The sequence below is a fragment of the Elgaria multicarinata genome, chromosome 5 (assembly GCF_023053635.1).
Source record: "Elgaria multicarinata webbii isolate HBS135686 ecotype San Diego chromosome 5, rElgMul1.1.pri, whole genome shotgun sequence".
NCBI classification, from domain to species: Eukaryota; Metazoa; Chordata; class Lepidosauria; order Squamata; family Anguidae; genus Elgaria; species Elgaria multicarinata.
Window position 1 is genome coordinate 89,512,071 of NC_086175.1, and position 24,909 is coordinate 89,536,979.

A 24,909-nucleotide genomic window follows, 5' to 3' on the forward strand; every position below is an offset into this window, starting at 1 on the left:
GAAAACAAACAGCTAGCGTAGAGGTGGGCAACCTGTGGCACTCCTAGCATATAATACACATTCATATTTGCCACTGAAGTCCTACAAAGTCTCAGTTCTCCTTACAATATGAAATGAGAACAGGTGAGGATTAGTCTAAGATCGAATGAAAAAATAACAAGTTTGAGTTACACCTTTTTAGAACAGGGCTACACAGCCCATTACCCATATAGTGGCCTACCAATGATAAGACAACTCATATGTTTTTGCAGTCCACAATGGGAGCAAACCCCTGGTGGGCTGTATTAAGTTTGATGTGTCGTAAGTACCCAGAGCTGCTTTTTACACACACACACACACTAGTGATTCACCATTCTTCATTCCACCCTCTTAGTAACTTATTTATAAAGTCTGCATCGTTGTCATAAAATTATTGTAAATTATTACAAAAGCTGATTTATTTAGATATTCCGATTCACTATCTTCCAGATTTTGACAATTAAGCAGACACCTTGTCAATTCTATTTACTAAACACTGTAGAATGGTTTCTCCTTCTCCTGTTTTATCTCCAGAAATGGACACGCTTGTGTTGTAAGGACGGCATCTTGCATCTTGGGGCTATCTCTTGCCTCTCTCTGCCCTCAGTGAAAGATTTGATTTGAACCAAAGAGCTGATTGTCCATCGCACAAAAAGCCATCTTTAGATGGTGATATGCCAAGTGCACTGCTTTCATTCATCTTACACAGAAGAACTAAGATGGGCTCAGGGTGCCATATGTTTTTCAGGAGCCTGTTTATGTGCCAGATAGAGGAAGAGGATGCTGGAGAGAGCGCTAACAAGAAATATAACATCAAACCAACGGTGGTAGAAGTTAAACTGTAATTCTCCTAGCACTTCAGTAATTATAGTGCGATACTCTGGAGGCATACTCATTCGAATCAGAAGCACTGAAGACACAAAATACATCCCCTGCAGAGAAGATAAAGGAAACATCAGACATCCCATTTCCCCGGCTATTCACTTAACTAAGAGGATGAGTAGTTGATCACCAAGTTGGCTAAAATACTCACCATGATCTGTGCCAGCAATAAAACGATAACATTAGAAGACTTGCTGCTTGAAATAGCATAGAAAAACTATAAAGACAAACACCAGAAAATCAGCTCACAAACACAGAATCACATTTATATTGAGTCAGCAACATGTCAAAAGTGTTTTTAATAATATTTCTAAGGCTAAACTAAAGAGATCATCAACATTATTCATAACATGACCATAGTAGCTAAGAACTGTAGAGTTCATATTTAGAATTGATTAGAAAAGAGAAAAAGTTAATCTGGAGCTAACAGTAGGGTAATTTATGACAATTACCTCCACTCCCCACTTTTTGATGATATCCTATATTGAATTCCACATTCACTTAGGATCACATACAAGCTACATTTTTTAAAGTTCATACAAAAGATATTTTGGTCTACATGCCAACAGTCTTGGTTGTACTCAGCCATTCTTCATATGAACAAAAAGGTAGGCAAACTTGGATACACAGTAAAGTATTCAAGGGATTGCAGTGGCTGGAAAAAAGTGCTGCTATGACCATGGCAATAGCTGTTCATGATCCTACCCGCCACTGTCTCAACATGAATGCAATAACTTGGGAGATGACTGGGCCTGCTCATTTAGAGATCAGTGTCTTGTATGACCCAGCTATAAGAAGTCAGTACAAGAGCACTGTGCGACTGGACATTCTGCTGATGTGGCCAAGTTGCTTTCTACTCTGCGATACTCCATGTGTTTCCTGGTGTGCAGGACATACAGCAGCATTCCACAGACAGCACATTTACTATTTGTTCTGTTGAACAAATAACCTTTTGGTCCAAAAAGCGACTTTACAGTAGAATCTTCTATACTGCTAAGAGTTGAAGGTTCTAGAAAATAAATGTACAAAATTATAATTTCAAGGGACAGTGGGGGTGGCTATTCCACTGCACGATGTTGTCGATTTTCTGTAACAATCTATCCAATTCCTCAAGCTGTTCCAGTTCTCCACAGCAGTGTAGCAATCCATATTAAAAGCATATAGGGAGCATTTCCCTGCCTCCAGTAGTCAGGGCTGCGATCAAGGTGTGGGGAACTGCTCAGCATAATGACACCAGGACAAGGAGGTAGGTGGAACAACATGTTACTGAGGGAGAGGAGGGAAACCAACATGGAATTCAGCAGCCATCTCTTGCTTTTTGTGATGTGCAGTTCTACCCTAACACTCTTACAGGACTGAATTACACTCTCCTCTGCTCAACCACAGTAATAGAACAGGATCGTGCCCACGCTTACCTTAGTGAGTGTTATCAATAAACCCCTAATAGAAGTGACAATAATTATTCCAACAAGGATAAAGGAAATATGCTGGGACCAGAATTTTACCTGCAGTAATACAGACAAGAAATGGTTAAACCCTCAAAAATGCTCATAGCTACATCAGCCAAGTACGAACTTGGTAGGCTGCCTCACTTCATCTATGCCCACTGTCCTCTGAAGAAGTGCATACAAGAATGCGTTCACATAAAATACTTTTAGTTTCACACCTATAGATCTTGCCAGGTTTGTACACACAGGAAATACTGGATTCAGACTGAATTTTATAGAGTAAATTAAGGCAGTCAAACATTTAATCTAAGCCCATACAATATCTTGTAATGAAGATGGGAGCTAATGCCATCTTCTGGCCAAGCAGCAGAACAGAACTTAGTTTTCAATTAAGTGTAGCTCTATTGAAAATTCTGTGTTAAATGCATATTTTCTAAAGGTTTAGAATGTTTATATCCATAGAGACTTCAGCAGGGGGGGAAATTGAAAACCTGTGTATTAGAGTCTTCCCCAGCTCCATGTTCCAGGCAGTCTTCAATCATGACAAGGTGTAAATTGCCATGTGGTGTCTGAATGACCCTTCTCCTTTAGTGAAAAAATGATATTTTTATACTTATGGCTTTCGGGATTAACTCTGTCCCTACTGGAATGACTGGGACAATTGAAGAATCATGCACATAAAGTGACCCCACCATATACTGTTTAAAGTTATTAAGTATGTGCCATATTTATAGATGTTTCACTCGGAACCACCTCTGCCTATTTCATGTGAAAAAGGAATGAAGAGGGAGAAAAAGCAATATATTGTCTCTTTTCATAATAGACAAATTAATTATTTTCCTTTATATCATCAAAAACAGTGTCAAGGATCAATAATACCCAACAGGATTTCAAAACCCCTTCACAAACTTGAGTTTTTACGTTTTCTCACAGTTACACCTTCCCTGTGATTGAGCAAAAATTGGGGGATTTTTCATCATAGTTATCATTTTGCATGAAACTTACCAATCTGGCTAAAGTCACAACACATTTACTGGGTTCCAGATGAACTAGAACAACTGATAACTTTTTCACATTTGCCACTAGCAAGAAAATTAGCTAAGAAAAACCTGACTCAATGACACACTGAAAGAAGAAGGGAAAAAAGTAGAAGTTTTCCTCAGTGTTCTGTGTCCAAAAATCCAGATGCGTGAACCCCAGCATTTTTGGCTTTCAAAAAGAGTGGACAAAAAATTCTTCTTCAATGCGTAAATAAAGATGTTGCCATCCCAGACAACAAATCCAAACCTGATTATTATTATTATTCATGCAGCATTTGCCTACTCAGAAGTAAGCCCTATTAAGTTCAATGGGAATTACTCCCAGGTAAGTGTGTTTAGGACTGCAGGCTAAAGGTGCAATAGAATTTCCAAGTAGTGTCTATCTAAAATTATATAGAAACATAATTAAATACTATGTTGTCTTAATGCATTAGCTTAGGATAAAAAAACAGGAACAACCAATAAATTACACAAGTTCATACTTCCCACTCATACAGTATCAAGCTCTGAGCAGAGAAGAACTAAATAATTACGAACAAGCATTACAGAAAGAAGTTGAAATTTAAAACATTTCTCACATCAAACTGGATGCCCAAATAATTCACAGTGATCTCAATTCCTCTTGTGACTGGATCCGTCTTTCCAACTCTGTCAAATACAATATTGATTGTTGCCTAAAGCAGAGAGAAAGCGAAAGAGAGAGGCACAATACTACTTAAGACATCTTCACTAGAACCATTGTAGGATATACATGCATTCCTCTTTCATGGTACGTTATCACAGACATATGCATTGTTTTACTCTGTACAGCACCATGTACACTGATGGTGCTATATAAATAATAATAATAATAAATACATGTATGCACATATATATACACACTACTGCCCAGTGATGTTATGTTGTTATAAGACAAAACACATCCATTCTTGCCTGAACATCAATTTTATTCAAAACCAACAACTAAAGTCAGGTGGTAGAAAGTTCCTTTTACTAAGCACAGCCTTTGCAAGACTGCAAATATAAATTACCATCCCAATAGCAGTGTTAACATACCATAAAAATTTTCCAGACACAGTAGATGGAGAAAAAGTAGCCCAGAAAGTTGAAGTATTTCCCTTGGAATGTTTTAGAGTACTCTATTCTTTCCTACAAACAAGAATTTTTTCAGTTTCAGGAGACATTCAGATTCATCATTTTAAACTAGCATATCTTATCACATGGATTTCCCATCAATAAAACAATTTACATCTCATAAAGAACATGTGACACAAATAAAACATATTGGCCCATTTACAGATGAGGAGCCTAAGTTATATAAATTCAAATTACATAACAGGAGAACAAAACCAAATCTCCAGGCTTCCATGTTTGCCTTTAAGTCAAAAGTGCATGCTATCTCTTTACGTTAACAGTTTCAGTCTATAACAATATTATTTTAATAAGACACACATATTCACTGCCTAAGCCTTCCTATAAATTGACAAAAATCTATCTAGATTAACCGTCTCCCAATGCAACATAAAATTCTGGATTACTCTCATGTCCATGATCCCAGAGGGGGGGGAAAACCCTTTGAAGAAAATGCACCTGACAGAGTGTCATAAAACCACAGCTCCTGTATGTACTGTGTTCACCTGTTGGATGATTTGTAAATTTCTTCTACCTTTTTGTCCCGCCTAGCTATTCCTTCTACCCACCCATTAGGCATGAGAAGAATCCCCTTAGCCTGTACCTTGGTAGCATGCAGGTCAGCTGTTTCCAAGAAAAGCTGCCGACTCAGCTCCTCCAAAGCATCTACTTCCTGCTGGATAAGCGCCAGATCTGGCAAACCAAGGTTGTCAAGGACAAAATCAAGTATAACATCATGTAAAGAGCACACTTCAAGGTTCCTTTCATTCTTTAGCCCACAGCGTAGGCATGTTTTCAAAATGTCTGAACTTTGAGCAGCTAACACACCATATACAAAGGATGAATAGTAAGTACTTTAAGTTTGCACTGGCTCTGTATTGCAAAGTAACTACTACAGCTTAGAAACTGTACACCATTGCCATCTGCAGGATTGCAATGGATGATGACAATAGGATACTATCATATAATCTCATGAGTATAATGATACAAATCTTCAGATAAGGAACTCGTATCTATTCTCTTAAAATCACAAGGGGGAAGGAAAACGCAGTATGCAATGTGACACTAGCGCTAACATAAATTACATTATGCTAGTGTAAACGCAACATCAATAGTGTAAGCTGACTCAAAGGGTTCCTCCATCATGCCAGCTAACACCACTGGTGTTAGTTGTAGTTGTTGTTGTTGTTGTTATTATTATATTTGTATCCTACCTTTTGCCCAATAGTGGGCCTTAAGGCGGCCTTACAAAGTTTAAAACATACATTGAAAAGAAAAAAAGAAAAAAAACACGTTTAAAATACACAACAAAATTATAAATCAATTAACATAAATGGAGGGACAGATTATTCTCCAAAGCCTTGCTGGAACAAACAAGTTTTAGTCTGCTTCCGAAAGCCCATCAAGGAGGGAGCCAGTCTAGCTTCCCCAGGAAGAGAGTTCCAAAGCACTGGAGCAGCCACCAAGAAGGCCCTCCCCCATGTTCGCACGAAGCACACCCGTGAAGATGGTGGGACTGAAAGAAGGGCTCCTCCAGAAGATCTTAAAGCACGGGCAGGCTCATAGGGAGAATACGGTCTTTCAAATAACCTGGACCTGAGCCATATAGGGCTTTATAGGTCATAATCAGCACTTTGAATTGTGCCCAGAAACAGACTGGAAGCCAGTGGAGCTGTTTTAACAGGGGAGTTGTATGCTCCCTGTAACCAGCCCCGGTCAACACTCTGGCTGCAGCTCTTTGAACCAGCTGGAGTTTCCGAACACTCTTTAAAGGCAGCCCCACGTAGAGCGTGTTACAGTAATCCAATCGGGATGTAACTAAGGCATGTGTCACCGTGGCCATGTCTGACATCTCTAGGAACAGGCGCAGCTGGTGCACTAGCTTTAACTGTGCAAATGCACTCCTGGCCATCACCGAAACATGAACATCCAGGCTCAGGGCTGAATCCAGAAGTTCACCCAAGCTGTGGACCTGTGTCTTCATGTAACCCCATCCAACACAAGCTGAATCCCTATTCCCTGATCTGCCTTTCGACTGACCAGGAGCACCTCTGTCTTATCTGGATTAAGCTTCAATTTGTTCGCCCTCATCCAATCAATTACTGCCAACAAACAGCAGTTTAGCACAGAAACTGCTTCCTTGGAATTGGGTGGAAAGGAGTAGTAGAGTTGGGTATCATCAGCATACTGGTGGCACCGCACCCCACAACTCCGGATAACCTCTCCTAACGGTTTCATGTATATGTTAAATAGCATGGGGGACAAAACAGCCCTGAGGGACTCCACAGGTCAATGGCCAAGGAGTCGAACAGGAATCCCCCAGTACCACCTTCTGGGTCCGTCCATCCAGAAAGGAATGGAGCCACTGTAAACAGTGCCTCCAAGACCCATCCCAGCAAGGCGGCCCAGAAGGATACCATGGTCGATGGTATCGAACGCTGCTGAGAGGTCCAGCAGAACCAACAGGGACACACTCCCCCTGTCCAGTTTCTGGCGAAGATCATCCACCAAGGCGACCCAAGCTGTTTCTGTCCCATAACCAGGCCTGAAGCCAGATTGAAATGGATCTAGATAATCTGTTTCATCCAGGAATCCCTGGAGTTGGGAGGCCACCACACGCTCCAATACCTTGCCCAAAAATGGGATGTTGGAGACTGGCCGGTAGTTATCCAGTACAGTGGGGGCCAAGGAGGGCTTTTTCAGTGTGGGTCTTACCACTGCCTCCTTCAAACAGGTTGGGACCCTTCCTTGGCAAAGGGAGGCATTGACCACTCCGCTTACCCACTCAGCCAGTCCCTCTCTGGCAGCTTTTATAAGCCAGGAAGGGCAAGGATCTAGTATACACGTGGTGGCTCTCACCAATCCAAGGACCCTGTCCACATCATTGGACTGTGCAAATTGAAAAGTATCCAATAATACTGGACAAGCAAAGTTACATCCACTGGGTCTATTATCAACAATAGCATCCAAGTCAGAGCAGATCACTAGAGATCACTTACTCATAATTTACATTACCACTAGTGTTGCATGGGTAAGTTGTCCTAGATGTTACAGATAGGAGACAGAATAAGAGTTGCTTCCTGTGGCAGTAGCTGTACATTTCAAATAACGCAAAGTTTCACCCTAGCTCATCTCCTAGTAATAACAGCTCAATCCTGCATAGTGCTGAAATCTCAAACATATCCAAAATAATATTTAAACACAAGTAAGAAAATAAAAAGGGCAACCGCAACATAAAGCACCTTAAAATGCAGTTTGTCACAACATTTCTCCCCCCGCTATAGTAAGGAAATCAGTATTGTTATTAACATTGCGTAAAAGGGAAGCTAACAATGCAAGGTGATGATTTATCAAAGCTACATAGCCAGTCCCATGTTTTCCACCCACACCCACTGTCATTTCTGAAAACTGCTCATTTATGCAAAAGTGGCCATGAGAATAACTGCCCTGAAAGATCAAGTCCAGTGTTTACCACTTGTAGGTTCAGTTAATGTTGTTTTATCGAAGGTATACAGATCTCAACAGTTGAAGCTAAAAAGTTCTGCATAGCCTGTCAACTATACATTTAATATATGGAGTTCTCGCATTTACGCCCCACCCCCACCCCACCCTTCCCATGCTGCAAAGCAGAGCATGGCGGGAAAAGGATACTTTCACTGCCTGATGAAGATGCTGTGACGCTTTTTATCATCCCCCAAAAACCACTGGGCTTGTTATGCACTTCCCCTCTCTGGAACATGTTTCTGTGAACCATTGCTATCCTGATTGGGAGGAAAAGTCAAGTGCTAAAAAAGAGAGGCACAAACTAGAACCAAAACAAAATATAACACATAGTCATAATATGGCCAACTTTTAAGAATGTAAACATTTAAATTAGGCGTTCCTGATTTTTCAAAATCAGTGGTTTAGTCTGTAAATGTAACAGACTAACATTTTTCCGATTTATACAATTCAGAAAAAGTGTTAAGAATTAACAATGTATTTCCTGAGAAAGGACAATCACTATTCTCCAAGCAGCTATTAAGTTAGAGTCAGGGGGCTCCCCAATTAGGCACAAATTAAAGAATATTCTATGCACTGGATCCAGACTTAGCCACTCCAAGAGTAGATCCACTGAAATCAATGGGACATAGGTTAGTTGTGACTATTTTAAGTCCCAGTGATTTCAATGGGTCCACTCTAAGACTAAGTGAATGTGCCAGTTCAGTGCCTGGCTGCGACAACGGATGAAGCTCAATCCAGACAAGACTAAGATGCTGTTAGTGGATGGTTCTTCTGACCACATGGAGGGTGTTTATCCAGTTCTAGATGGGGCTGCACTCCCCCTGAATGAGCAAATTCATAGTTTCAGGGCTCTCCTGGATTCATCATTGTAACTTGTGGCTAAGGTAGGCTAAGGTGGCATGAAATGCCTTGTACCAGGTTCGGCCGGTAGCTGAGCTATGCCCCTATCTAGAGGGGGATAACCTGGCTTTAGCAGACTATGCTCTGGTAACTTCTTAGTCAGATTACTGCAATAGGGCTGCCCCTGAAGACCAGAAGTTCTGAATATGTAACACCAATTCTGGCCTGCTTACACTGGCTGCCTGCATGTTTCCATGCCCAATTCAAGGTGCTGGTTTTAACCTATACATTTATTTATTTATTTATTTATTTATTGCCTTTTTATACCATCCAATAGCCAAAGCTCCCTGGGCGGTTCACAGAACTCGGGACCACAATACCTGATGGAGTACCTCTCCTGATATGAAACTACGTGGATACCACAATCAACGTCTGAGGTGTTCCTCTGAGCTCCTCTTCAGTGGGAGGCTTGGAGGGTCAAGGTAGAGGGCCTTCTCAGTGATCGCTCCCGATTATGGAACACTATCCCCACTGAGGTCCATATGGTGCCAGCTTTGCCATCATTTTGGCTCCAGGTTAAGACTTTCCTCCGCTCCAAGGTATTTGGCACACATTATGGAGCCTTTCATTGTCAGTTGATTTATCAGGTCACAGTATCTTAGCATAACTGTTTTTTAACTGTTAAAATTGTTTTCTAATTTTATATGTTAAAGATGTTATAGGATATTTTTATTACGTTGTATTTTTGAATTGTAATTTTTGTGAACTGCTCGGAAAACTTTGGCTACGGGGTGGTACAGAAAAGAAATAAATGAAAGTGAAGTGAAATAAGTCTGGATCCAACCTTATGATTTTGCGCCCAGGTAAAGCATTTCCCCCACCCCCAGATTTCAGCCATTAGAGTAACTGCTTTAATTTACATACATATATATATATATATATATATATATATATATATATCTCAACAGCTCACTTCTTTTGCCCAGTTTCATGCCAATCCATTATGAATTTGTTATTAACCGATTCTTTAAAAAATAAATTAATTAGGGAAAAAAAATACCAACTTTTCCAAACAAATCAAGGCCAGAATAATTTAAATTCGAAGAAAAACTCAAGCTGTGTACTGGAATTTTATTTTTTAACTGCAAACATGATAAGTACTATTCATGTTGTCACCAGTTCTGCCCCCCAAAATAAAACCTCAGTGCCTCATGGAGCACATAAAACAAATGCAAAATGGAGGCCATATTAAATTCCTTCCCTTCCTGTGGCATTCATTCATGTGTAAACGGCTCTATACAGGCAAGAATTTCACATGGGAGGGAAAATCCACAAATGGCTTTCTTGTGAAGGAAGAAGTTTAAATGGCTTAAAAAAGTGATCACTTTTTTATATACCGCAATCCTGAGGCTGGGATTTTCACTTGTTCACTCTTCAGAATTGATTAAAATTAAGAAGTAGACTTCACTGATATACAACTAGGTCCTCAGCACATGAAATAGCAATTAGAACTTCCACTCACCGCATATGAATGAATGCAATTTTTGTTAAAATATTATAACTGTTCTAACCCTACTAGTTCCCTTATTTCATTCAACAAGCTAATTCACACAACAGCTTTGCAACTATTTTAGCTCTTTTAATAAATATCTGAGGCTCTGCAATAGAAACAATTTGTCCACTGTTTCTATTGAAGAAACTCATTATCCTGATGGAAAAATCTAATGAAGTAAAAAGATTCCTATTATGTTTGCCTTACCGTTTCTTTTTGCTAATGATCATGTCCATAGTTTGGAGAAGACGACGTTCCAGAGCTTGAATATCTGCATCTGTCACATTCCTATAACAGAGCGCGAGAGAAAGAGAGATCTATTGAAATGGCTCTGCACTCTAGTACAGCAGTGGCCAATCCAGCCCCTCCCAAATCCTCCACCTCCCTTGCCCCCGCTTCTCCACTTCTACTGGAGTATAAGGAGAAGCAAAGCCACAGATGCTGAATACGGTCAAAATAACAACAATCAGCATTACCGAGACAGAGGAGTTAGACAGGGAAAAACCAAGGAAGGAAAATACAGACAAAAACAAATAAATCACAAAACTCGGTTTACCTGAGAAAATAAGACATATATGTGTATGGACAATTGACTGCACCAAATCCAGAAAGCAGAGCCATGAGGGTCACCCCAATGACTCCCACTCGACTGATAAGCTGTTCTATGGACAGAATTCCTGATAAAAAGGAAAATACCAGCAAGATCATTTCACTATTATGTTCTTAAAATACAGAAAAGAAGAATATAACTCATTATTATAGTTTTATCTGCACAAATCATTTGGTTTTTAAACTTCCAGTGTAACTCCAGTTACTTAATATCTACAGGCCCCATTTCATAGATAGGTAGGTACTCCTCTCCATGAATGCTGAAAAGGTACTACCGCATACAGAGTGGCATATACCCTTGCAATGAGTACAGGAATACGGGAATATCCCATTTGTGAAGAATGCATTAAGAGCTAAAGATTTCTTTGAAAGTTCTGCTGTAGTCACTTGCTATTTAAGTTTTAGATATTTTTATGCCACCTTTCTGAAACCAATTAAGGCAGTTTACAAAAAATAAAACAAATAATCAGATAAATCAGTAATCAGGTAAAAAATAATAAAATAAACGCAACATTAAGAGCCATGATACAGAATTTCAAAACAAAATGACAAAGGTGCTACTGTCAAAGAGTTAGTTATACAAAGGAACTGCAACACAGCCATTTTTAAAACAGCCCCATAAGTAGCAGCCATAATCTAAGAATCAGTCCTGAGTCACTGACAAACATCTCAGTGAAACTGAGTATTCACAAACCTAGGGTCTCCTACCCATTATCTAGTAATACTCTCCCTTGCCTGTCAACCTAGATGGGAGTACATAGTACAGCTTCACTGGAGTGCAGAAAGAGCAGGTTTCACTAAGAAATCTTTCAAGCACTCAAACACATGGCAGGCATAATGTGAGGAAGTGGGATGGTCTCTAGCGGAGGAAAAAGAAACACTTAAGTAAACCAAAATATTAGTATACATTAGGAATTACTGTGCATAACAGAAATAAATACCCTGAATTCTTGATTCTCTGTTACAGATTTCCCATCCAAGATATTCGGAATTGTAACTAGCTCAGTGTATACTATATTTACAAATAGGCATGTGAGTGCAAGTTCCTTTTGCTAGAACTTCAAAGTGCTAATAAAGATTTAAGCAGCACAAACACTTTCATCAAACTGCCAGATTTCCTAAGACTACAATCCGATGCACATTTATTTGGGAGTAAACCTAACTGAATACACTTACTTCTACTACGTATATATGATACAAAGATCTGATCTATTTCACATCTACAAAAAACACCCATTATTTTCAAAGTCCTGACTTTTTCCCACATTAACATTAAACATGATGGTCTCTTCACCCCCACCCCACCCACAGATCAAGTATTTTATGTACAGTGGTTTGTTTCAGAGAGTTAGCAATCACCAATGAACTGAAGTATTTTATGACACTCACCATGTTTTGGACTAAGGATAGGAAATGGATCTCCCAGTTTCCAGAAGAAATACATAAACATTAGCCAGATAACACAGGCAAAAATCAGTCTATGTCTGTGCACTAAAAAAATAAAAAATAAATAAAATTAAGACCATTATCTATTTTACTTGGGAGTGGCAAATGTTATTTTCGCTTGAGATCCAAAGTACTTTTGCCACTACAGTTTTTTGAGGTGTATGCATACTTACACAATTGGATGTTGCTCACAACAAAGTAGCCAATATAAAAGGGCACCATGAACACCAGGACAAGCAAAATCACACAGAGGTTCAATTTCCAGTGAAAATACCGAGAGCTGAAAATAACACAAGGATTATTTAATACTAATCATAATCACAGAATATATTTTCTTAATCTATTGCAGTGTGTCCTTTCTCAGATATGTAAGTAATTTCTCAATAAAGTAATCTTAATGGATTACCACACATAATGTAGATCAACCATAACCTCAGGAGTGGCACAACTAAGAATTCTCACACGGAATTTGCTCTTTTGTCAACAATTTTGTGCCATCAGCATCCAACATTTCAGAAGGTGCATTTGACTTCTTAAGCATGAAAACATTTAAAAAATCAGAGCGTTACCATATTTTCCATCAATGCAATTTCAGGTACTACTAAGACACTTTTTTAAACATTCTTTTTGGCTTAAATGTCCACAGACGAATTAATTATTATTTTAGTAGTAGTAGTAGTAGTAATAGTAGTATTTCTTACCCACCTCTCCCTTTGGATCGAGGCGGGGAACAACATTATACAACAATACAATATAAACCAAATACATAAAATTAATTTTAAAAGCATATAAAAGCAATACAATATCAAAAAACAATCAAGACATCTTAAAATTCTTGGTTTAAAATTCATCTGGGGAGGCCTGCCAGAAGAGGCTAGTCTTCATAGCTGTCTTAAACTCAGAGAGAGAGAGTTAAGTTGACAAATCTCCTCCAGCAGGCCATTCCATAGTCTGGGGGCGACAGAAGAAAAGGTCCTCTGGGTAGTATTTTCATCAATCTGTTTATTTATTTATTATTTATTTAGAATATTTATATACCGCTCCCCATTGAAAAATTTCAGAGCGCTGTACAAGGTAAAATGAAAATAAAAACAGAATAAAACAGTTAAAACAAAATTTAAAAAGAAGCAAAAATCAGAAATCCAAGGCTGCATGTTAAAGAAAGGCTTCTTGGAATAAAGATGTTTTCAGGAGGCGCCGAAAGGAGTACAAGGTCAGAGCCTGCCTGACCTCCAGAGGCAGGGAATTCCACAGGAATTGATGGGCAAGGTGCTCAGTAGCATGCAAAGACAGTTTACAGGATGCAATGCTATGCATGTTTAGATAAAGTCCTACAGACTGTTTCTATCTAAACATGCATAGGATTGTACCCTTAGAGACGGACAGGGAAGTTATAGAAGCCAAACTGGGTGACCTCAATAAACTAAAATTATATACCGTATTTCTTCGATTCTAAGGCGCCATTGAATCTAAGGCGCACCCAATTTTTAGAGCTGTTACTTTAGGGAAAAAACTGTGTCTTAGAATCGAAGAAATACGGTAAATGGAGTTATATGTACTTGGGAACCAATAAATATTTTGGCATCAGCTGGATACTCAATGCCCAGAAACAGTAGATGCAGAAAGATCTTGAAATTTTGGTAATTTTAGATTAGACAACCAATAGTTATGCAAGATAGTAATAGCCTCAGAACATAATTATATTTACTATAATTTTTCCAACATCTTATTTGCTGTTGGGAATGTTGCCAAGTACCTTGCAGTAAACACTATTGAAAAACACACTCCCTAAAAAAAACCAGCAACAATTTTCTAAATCCTTATTGCAATCCACTGCTTCACATAAATAATTTACAACTAGGCAAACTGGAATTTTAAAAAGTGACAGAATACCATCAAACTAAACAATGACTCCATAAACTAAGCCTAAGAACTAAGGTCACAGTCCTATCTAAAACATCATTAAGAGTAGCTGCTATGCTTACCTGCTGTTTAGGACCCCTAGAATCTCAAAAATGATAAGTTCAAACATGGTGCAGGAAAAAGCAAACGTTACAGAGAAGACAACCTGTACAACATACTGTCGCACCTGTAAAAAAGCAAATAAAGCAGAAACAAAAGTCTCTTCCAATAAGCAGAATATTCAACATCCATATACAAGAGGAAAGAATAGATTACTATAGATTTAAGCACAAAATGGGGGCCTTTACTTGAATACACAGTTTTTGCTAAAATGCAATCTACATCAGGGGTAAGCAACTTCAGGAGATCTGGAGGCCATTTCTGCCACCCCTCGACCACACTTCATGGAGCACCAGACATTCTGTGGGCACTTGCAAAATTCAGCAACAAATCACCACGGTGTTCTTCAAGCGTCAAATTTAGCTTCAGAACAAGCTGAATTTTACCTACTTGGTGCTCTGCAGCCATGAAATCACTATTTATTTTTATTTATTTTAAAAGGTGAATTTTGCTGTTGTTGTCGCTGCTGAATTGTTTGCTGGCATGTGTATGCAACACCAGTATCACTTACACTCAAGCAAATGTGCACAGGTTTGCAGTCCGAGGAAGGCAAGTTATTTTAACTCATTTAAATACCTCCCATTGGTAGTTTCTCTTTCAGATCAAAATAAAGTTACAGTTAGAATAGAGTAGTCTGTTTATCCCCACCTCATAATCTTTGAAGAGTCGTCGCATGAAGAACAGCCATCCAAATCCAAAGAACAGCAACTGCAGAGGAAGACGATAAGAGCAGCAAGTTGTTATAAAGCAGCGTGCAAAATTCTAAAATCTTAAAATCTTATAACTTCTTTGTACATGGAAAAATACTGTTGCTATTAAGGTAAAATAATTGATATGCGGAAAGAAATACAGCACCATGTACATTGATGGCGCTATATAAATAATAATAATAATATATATATATATATATATATATATATATATATATATATATATATTTAATTGTTGCACAAACTAGCAGGAACTTCCGAAATAGGGAATCATGTAAAAGGGAACATTGCAGTAATACTCCATCTATTTCTTCTAGCAATTTAAAAATAGGAGAAGAGACCATAATTGGCTACAAAACTGTTTCATCCAAAGCTCCTTACCTCTAGAGATAAGGAGAAATGTTATTAGGAATACCAAGAGTGCAATCCTATTTTATTTATTTAAGGCATTTATATGTCACCAGTCCTCTCAAGACAACTTACAAATATAATTAAAACAGAGTAAAAAATGTATATTTATTTATTTATTACATTTATACCGCCCAATAGCTGAAGCTCTCTGGGCGGTTCACAAAAATTAAGACCATGAGGAACATAATAAAACAACCAACAATCTAAAAACCCAAATACAAAATACAATATAAAAAGTACAACCAGGATAAAACCACACAGCAGAAATTGATATAGGATTAAAATACAGAATTAAAACAGCAAAATTTAAATTAAAGTTAAATTAGGTGATAAAATACTGAGAAAATAAAAAGGTCTTCAGCTGGCGACAAAAAGAATACAGTGTAGGCGCCAGGCGGACCTCTCTGGGGAGCTCGTTCCACAACCGGGGTGCTCCTAGTAACCACCTACCTTACTTCCTTTGCCTTAAATCCAATATCCAAACTAAAAAATAGCAGCAGTTATAAACTCAGCATATGGCATTTTTTATGGAAACACAAGACAGAAATACTATTTTACAATCCATTGTAAAATGGGGCCATACATTCTTCTCTCAAAGTATTAGGTGGATTAAAAATATCATAGTATCATAGAATCACAAGCCAACATGTCCAACCTCCTGCACAGTGCAGGAATCCAGTTTACAGCAACCATGACAAATAGCTGTCCAGTCTTTGCTTGAATACCTCCAGCAATGGAGAACCCACCACCTTACTAGAAGGTTTGTACTACCGTGTGTTAAGAAGTTTTGCCTGATGTTCAACTGAAATCTGCCTTCATGTAATTTAACCTCATTATTTGGTATCAGACAGACTTGAATGACAGAGAACAGATTGCAGCTTTCTTTCATGCGACAACCCTTTAGGTACTTGAAAAGTGTTATCATATCCCCCTCAGTCTTCTCTTCTCAAGGCCAAACATGCAAAGTTCCTTCGATCTATCCTTGTAGGACTTAGTTTCTGATCTCTGATCATCTCAATTGCCCTTCTCTGAACTCGTTCCATTTTATCTGAATGCTTCTTAAAGTATGGCATCCAAAACTGGACACAATATCTGAGGTGAGATTTGACCAACATAGAGTGATTTAAAACATTGGTGCAAACTAAAATTGCATTTGCTCTTTTTTGCAGCCACATGACACCAGTGACTCATATTCAGCTTATGGCTGACTAAGCTCCAATAACTTTTTCACACAAACTACAGTCAAGCTAGATATCCCCCATCTTATAGTTGTGCATTTCATATCTCTTTCCTAAATAAAGAACGCTGCACTTACATCTATTCAATTTCATTGTTATTTTCTGCCCAGTCTTCTAACCTATCAAGATCAATTTGAATTTTGTTTCTTTTCTACAGTATTAGCTATCACACACAATTTTGTGTCATCTGAAAATTTGGCACGCATTTTCCACAACTACCTCTTCTTCTAAGTCACTAATAAAAAATGTTGAAGAGTACAGGGCCCAAGACCGAGCCTTGCAGCACCCCATTTGATACCCTCCCCCAGTTTGATGAGGAACTATTGACAAGCACTCTGAGTAGAGTTCTTCAGCCAGCTGTGGATCCACCTAGTTATAGTGCCATCCAGCACACATTTAACTAGCTTGCTAATCAGAACATCATGGGGTGCTTTGTCAAATACCTTGTTTAAATAAAAGATATATTATGTCCACAGCATTTCCACATCTACTAAATAAGTTACCCAATCAAAAATGAAGTTAGATTAGCCTGCTTGACTTGACAAATCCATGCTGGCTTCAATTGATCACAGCATTAGTGTCTAGAGTGTTATAATCTGCTCTAGAATCTTCCCAGATACTGATGTCAGACTGATTGGTCTATAATTTCCCAGATCTTCCTTTTTGCCCTTTTAATTTTGCACCTCGGGATTTGAACTCATTAATCACGTTCAGATATTCCTTAACCATTTGTCAACCTCAAGCTAAACTCCTATTCCTTCAGCCTGTTTGTCACATATGCAAGAGGGGCATCCTCTTTTGGGAGAAGGCTGAGCCAAAATAAGAGTTGAGGAGTTCTGCCTTTTCTTTGTCTGTCTGTCAGCATTTTGCCATCTTTGCTGAGCAGCTTGTCTAGTATACCTTTGCCTTCTTTTTACTTTTTCATGAACTCTCATCCCTCTCAGTCCTCTTCCTGTTAGGTTTTCCTGCCTTGGAATTCTACTTATCACTGCTCTGGATTCATTAAAATTAGCTTTCCTGAAGTCCAAGGTACACATTTGACTACACTCAGCTTTAGTTTTCATTTAAAACAAGAATTCATGCATTAAATGATCACTTTCCCCCAAAGCCTGGTATTTTCACCTCATCAACTAACTCTTCCCTATTGGTCAGAATCAAGTCAAAAATGCCTGATCCCCTTGTTCCTTTCTCTACTCTCTGAAGAACAAAGTTGTTAGCAAGGCAAGTCAGGAATTCCTGGAGACCCCATGCTCAGCAGAGTTTGTCCCCAACAGATATCAGGGTAATTAAAGTCGTGTGTCCCGTCCCCCCCACCCCCATTACTCCTACTTCATGCTTTCCTGACATATCTTCAATTTGCTTTTGGAAGACATCATCCGTACCTTCTCACCCACAAGCATCCTGCCAGTTTTATTCTATATCATCTGAAGTCTCCAATCTGTTGCTAAAGGCAGTCCAATGTGGATATAACTGCGGCAAGATCTGCTTTCTCTAGATAAGGCCTCAGCTGGCAAGTCAGCCAAACCTGATAAAAGGCACTCTAGTGAGTGCCTTATAAGCATCTAGGATGCTTATAAGGACCAGGCATTCTGAGCACATAAGGTCCCACAAGCCCTTTTATTTTTATAGCACCATATAGCACCTTTAAAAAGCGAACAAAGAAACAAAAACAACCATTTGTTGTTCTTAGCTCTTTTCAGTGAAGTCAGTGAAAATTGTTTCTTAGTACATATTTTTATGATTGCATTCTTAATGCTTGTTTCTTTAAGGCTTGACACTCACCCTACAGTTATCAGTTGGAGTCTTTTGTCACCCTAGCCATCTCTGCCATCACAACCAACATCAGCAGGGAAGCAATACAAAGTACCATCCTTCTCCCCAACACCTGAGAGGTCTGGCCAGTCTCGATCCAAGAAGGACTCAAATGCAGAGAATAAGTAGGGCACAACCCAAGCTCCTGCACTGCATTTATGTTTATGCTTTCTTACATCTTTCTTTTGGGAGAACCAACAATTAAGAGTCCTGTCTACAGGGTTACCATTTCAAAATATAGCACAGTTGTATAGTTGTGAGTGGCAATCTTTCGCATGTCTGAAAACTATAGCCACTTCAGATCCTCACTTTTCTATCACATTTGCATTTCACCTTTTCTCAAAGGAGCTGCAGAGGTCTACCCATTTTATTTATTTATTTATTTATTTATTACATTTTTATACCGCCCAATAGCCGAAGCTCTCTGGGCGGTTCACAAAAGTTAAAACCATAATAAAACAACCAACATGTTAAAAGCACAATTCAAAATACAGTATAAAAAGCACAACCAGGATAAAACCACACAACAAAATTGATATAAGATTAAAATACAGAGTTAGAACAGTAAAATTTAAATTTAAGTTAAAATTAAGTGTTAAAATACTGAGAGAATAAAAAGGTCTTCAGCTGGCGACGAAAGCAGTACAGTGTAGGCGCCAGGCGGACCTCTCTGGGGAGCTCATTCCACAACCGGGGTGCCACAGCGGAGAAAGCCCTCCTTCTAGTAGCCACCTGCCTCACTTCCTTTGGCAGGGGCTCACGGAGAAGGGCCCCTGTAGATGATCCTTTAACAATTGTGTATGGTAGCTTAGGCTGAAAAATATGTGCTAGCCCAAAATTACTAGTAAGCTTTATGTCCAAGCACAGATTCCAACCCACTCTATCCACTAGATCACACTGGCTTTCATTTATTTATGTATTTATTTATTTATTTATTACATTTTTATATTGCCCAATAGCTGAAGCTTGTTGCTTGGTACTCTTATCTAGTGAATGAATATCCAGGTTGACTAGTGAATAAACCAACCCTCAATAAAGGTCTTTATTTTGACCAAGGTATTTTGAAAACATTACTTTTGAGTTATTTGTAAATATTTATTTAAAATTACCATAATCAACCAGAAGACATCAGAATACTCAGGAAAATACATCTAAATATTTGTCAAAGGCTGCCTCTCCCCATGAGATTGGTATCAGAGGTCCTTCTCCAAAAAAACCCCACGCAGGGTGAGGGGAGAGGAACTGCAGCTCAGGGACAGGCCTTTTTGTGATAGCCCCATGTTTATAAAATGCTCTTCTCAAGGATGTTTGCCTGGCACCAACACTGTCACCATTTCATCAACAGGCAAAGATGAATTCATTTCCCAAAGCATTTGGGCATTCACTGTAGCCCAACTGTTGTGGGCTGCTTTTGTTCTATTTACAGTGTTTGTGGAATATTTGGGTGTTTAACGTGCATTGTGAATGAGCACTTTTAGCATTGCAGTGCAATGATTATGTTTTCAATGTATCTGTTTACATTTGTAGTATTGTGTTATATTGAATATGGTTTAAATTGCCTTTGTTTTATGCTTATATTGATTATGGATTTTTATTTTTGGTATCCTTTCTTGTGTACGTAGCTTTGAGACTGCTTTTCCAGTGGGAAGCGATGAATAAATTTAATATATAGGAAATGGATGAATGAAATATGGTTATCCTAAGACAGAAAGTTTGGTAATTTATTGTAAATCATTAGGACAGCAAGATGAGGAGAGGGGTACAATGAGAGAGGAGAAGGGGTGGCGTGGAGTGTATTGTTCATCTGCCATGCAGACATGTCAAAGATCACTCTGGACTATGTATGGAAGCTTTGTGGAGACAGAGTGGATAATTATCATACCCTTAAGAGGAAATGGAAGTTCCTCTGCATACCGATCTTGCCATCAGATAGAGCAGGGTGAAATTTTTGTTGTTATTAATACTCAATTACATAATTTTTGAATATATCACAGTTATCTCATATTTATGGACCATTATGCTCATGGATAAAATTAGCAGTTATAAACTGCTTCAGAACAGACAAATGAATTCAGTTCAAATCGTTCAAAAACAATTGGACTCCCATTTATTTGCTATTGAAATAGATACAGATTAGATGAATTAGTGACTCTAGATACATAGGGGAGGAACCAACAGTGTCTAGCACTGTCGGTCAGTGCCACCAGCTCCCAGTGCACACAGCACCTACCACCAGCTGCAGCAATGTAGCTATTCCAAAGACTGGCGGTGCTGGCCACCAGCAGTACGGCACTGTTGGATCCTACCCATTGACATTAATACCTGCAGTCCACAAAGGACTTTATAACACTTAATTTTGAAGTATTTTATAACACTTTATTTTGGCTTTCTTAAGGTACAATCCTATGGATGTTTAGACAGAAAAAAAGTCCTACAACGCCTAGCACACCAAAGCCGGCATGGCTAGTTGCAGAATACATATTTATTTATTTATTTAGAATATTTATATACCGCTCCCCATTGAAAAATTTCAGAGCGCTGTACAAGGTAAAATAAAAATAAAAACAGAATAAAACAGTTAAAACAAAATTTAAAAGAAGCAAAAACAGAAATCCAAGGCTGCATGTTAAAGAAAGGCTTCATGGAATAAGGAGGCACTGAAAGGAGTACAGGGTTGGCGCCTGCCTGACCTCCAGAGGCAGGGAATTCCACAGGAGGGGCGCCACCACGCTGAAGGCTCTTCCCCTGGTGGATTCCAATCGGAGGATGGATCTAGGTGGAACCACCAGGAGCAGGCCCTCGGATGACCTCAGTGACCGGGGCAGGTTGGTAAGGGAGAAGGCGCTCTCTCAGGTATCTTGGTCCCAAGTTGTTTAGGGCTTTGTACACAAGTACAAGAACCTTAAACCTGGCCCGGTAGCGAATAGGCAGCCAGTGCAGTTCCCTCAGCAGAGGAGTTACATGCTGGAAAGGGGCAGCTCCAGACAACAGCCGAGCTGCAGCATTCTGCACTAGCTCCAGCTTCCGGAGCAGCTTCAAGGGCAGCCCCACATAGAGCACGTTGCAGTAATCCAATCTTGAGGTTATCAATGCCTGTACCACCATGGTCAAGCTATCCCTGTCCAGGAGAGGCTGTAGTTGGCGAACCAACCGAAAATGGTAAAAGGCACGCCAAGCCGTGGTGGCTACTTGAGCCTCCAACGACATAAATGTGTCTAAGAGTACCCCCAAACTACGAACCTGTTCTTTCAGAGGCAGTGCAACCCCATCCAGAACAGGCAATGAGCCTGTCTCCCAGACTCGGGAACCATTCACCCACAGGGCTTCCATCCCAGGATTCAGTCTCAGTTTATTGGCCCTCATCCAGCCCATTACTGAGTCTAGGCACTGGTCCAGGACATGCACAGCCTCACCTGATTCAGTTGTCACAGGGAGATAGAGCTGCGTGTCATCAGCGTATTGAGGGCATTTAGCTCCAAATCCCCTAATGACCGCTCCCAACAACTTCATATAGATGTTAAATAACATTGGGGACAAGATGGTGCCCTGCGGCACTCCATAGCTCAATTGCCAAGAGGCCGAGGACTGGTCACCCAATGTTACTCTCTGAAAACGACCCCATAGGTAGGACCGGAACCACTGTAACACAGTGCCTCCGATGCCCATCCCACAGAGTCGATCCAGGAGGATACTATGGTCAATGGTATCAAAAGCCGCCGAGAGATCGAGCAGGATTAACAGGGCTGCATTCTCCCTGTCCCTCTCTTGATAAAGGTCATCCATCAGGGCGACCAAGGCTGATTCAGTCCTGTAACCAGATCGGAACCCAAACTGGAATGGATCTAGATAATCAGTATCCTCCAAGAGTGCCTGCAGTTGCTCCGCCACAACCCTCTCAAGTACCTTCCCTAAAAAAGGAGTGTTAGCAACTGGGCGGTAGTTGCCTAATACCATGGGGTCCAGGGTGGGCTTCTTCAGGAGTGGTCACACTACTGCCTCCTTAAGGACGGCAGGGACCACCCCTTCCCGGAGAGAAGCATTTATCACCCCCTGGACCCACCCAGTCAGACCCCCTCGGCTTGCTTTTATAAGCCAGGAGGGAAAGGGATCAAGAGGGCAAGTGGTCGGTCGCACTGCTGCAAGCACCTTGTCCACATCATCAGGCCACAATAACTTTGTCTAAACATGCATAGGATTGCGCCCTTAAAATATGGGAACACTTTCAGAAATTTTTTTAAAAAACATTTTGGTATAGAATGTGTCACTTATGGACTATTAACAAAGGATAGGAAGTAGAAAGTTCAGGATGAACAGTTGAAAGTTGTCAACCTTCTTCCTAACCGTTGTTAACAACAACGTTCACCACAAATAGCATGCAAGAAGCTGAAAGGTACTTTTATTTTTATTTATTATTTATTTTAGTACTTTTATCCCACCCTTTAGCCAAAAAAGCTCTCAAGGCGGCTTACAAAAGTATTTCTTTAGAGCCATGGATGAAACTCAACCTAACCAAAATGGGGCAGGGGCGGAGATTTGAGGTAAAAGATTGTGACATGACAGCAAGAGACAGCTTGCAGATTTCAAGTGCGGCAACATATTGCCCTCTTTTAGATGCGGCTGACAGAGGCCTGGTCTACCAATACAGCAAAACGAGCAGGCAGAACAGACTGCCTCACTTCAAGCTGCAAGTAGGACGGCCGATTTCCCGATGCTCCTGCGGTGAAAACTCCTGCAGCTAGTAAACAAGCACACCGGGGAAGAAAGGCTGTGTTTTGCTCCCTTTTGTGCTGGTTTTCTACACATGGGGAGGGCGGGGGGGGGGGGTTATACATAATGATGCATTGATTTCCCCTGCCTTCTAAAGTGGTACAGCCCATTCCTCCGCCTGAAACCGAAAGTGGTATAGTCCTCATAACAGCGTCAGAAGAGCCATGCTGGATCTCACCAAGGGTCCATCTAGTCCTGCATTCTGTTCACGCAGGGGCCAACCATCCTCCCACGGGAAACCCACAAGCAGGACACGAGCGCGCGCGGCACCCTCCCGCCCATGTTCCCCAGCTAACGGTGTACGGAGGCATACTGCCAACCGCCTGGTTCTGCTGCGCGAGTTAACCCAGCTTGAGTGTCGTGAGGGGACTATAAGAACCGAACGCCGCCACCGCCGCCTCTCAGGGCCTTTTTATTATACCAGGACGACGACGCGGAGTTGTGGAGGGTGTGCGGTGCTGAGGAAGGGGCGGGACTTCATTACCTGGGAGACGACCATGATGCTGGAGTCGATCAGGAAGCTCATGACGGACACAGCTTCCCCCCCCCCCCCCCGGCAGGGGAGCGTCGGGACGCCTCTTCCCCTCTCCCACCCCCTACTGCCTCTTCTCCCCTCGCTCAGCCAGGCTCACAGCGGTCACCCAAGCGCCGCAGCCCCGCCCCCCCGGCGGGTGCCTCATTCTCACCGCGCCGCCACCGCCGGATGGAACGCGGAGACGGCAGAAGGCGGGGCCGCTGAGAGCGCTCGGTTGCGATAGCAGTGCCAGAGATAGGAAAGTGTAGAACAGCCCATCCCAGTTTTGGAAACGCAACTTCCTGGTTGCTTTAGAGCCTTAACCTCCCCGCCCCATTCTCATTCCCAGGGTTTCAATTGAGAACTGCCAATAAAGGGAGGGGGGAGGGAGTGAAGAAATTCAGGATCTTAGCACAGCTGTAGTTGGGCAGTGGCGTGGTGACCCCCCGCCTCCACAAATGGAAAAGATAGCCGCCAAGACAGACCTTCCTTTTCTAATTTGGATTGTATTTTATGTGCAAAACGTGATCCCATGCATCATTTTGGACGGAATATAGTCCTAAATTTTTCTCTACCGTTTTCTATAGGTAGTTGTCACTTCCACACCGGAGGAAGACATAAAAACTAGGGACTAATAGTCTACTTGAGAAGTCTATGGGCTGAAGTGTCAAGAAAGAAACATAGAGCTAAGAAATTAGACACACACACCCCACGAAACTTCCTGTATGGAAAGATGCGGTTGGCTCTTGAGAACCAGAAAAGCGAGACTTTTGATACGGGTGGGCGGAGCGAGATAATTGGTGGGGGGTGGGGGAGAAGGAGAAACCAGTGAGTTGCCCTGTTCTCATTGGTTAAAGCGCGTCGGGCTATGGTTGGTTGCCGTTTCGTGACGTCTGAATGGCTGGGATCTGTGTCAGGGGTTATCCGCTGGGGGGAGTCGAGTGTTGGATGATGGAAGCACCTGT

General features: G+C 40.6%; 1 protein-coding gene across 1 annotated transcript; it reads right to left on the reverse strand.

Moving 5' to 3' along the window:
• Positions 1–409: 409 nt before the first annotated feature.
• On the reverse strand, positions 410–23,999 carry GPR89B (G protein-coupled receptor 89B). Its single transcript, XM_063126774.1, has 14 exons — positions 23,915–23,999; positions 15,141–15,200; positions 14,456–14,559; positions 12,644–12,750; positions 12,414–12,515; positions 10,972–11,092; positions 10,623–10,703; positions 8,171–8,280; positions 5,124–5,212; positions 4,445–4,537; positions 3,967–4,062; positions 2,316–2,405; positions 1,052–1,117; positions 410–950 (listed from the first exon to the last, which is right to left on the reverse strand). The coding sequence occupies exons 1-14, from the start codon at positions 23,954–23,956 to the stop codon at positions 744–746; spliced, it is 1,368 nt and encodes a 455-aa protein (XP_062982844.1). The 5' UTR covers positions 23,957–23,999; the 3' UTR covers positions 410–743.
• Between the last annotated feature and the right edge of the window lie 910 nt (positions 24,000–24,909).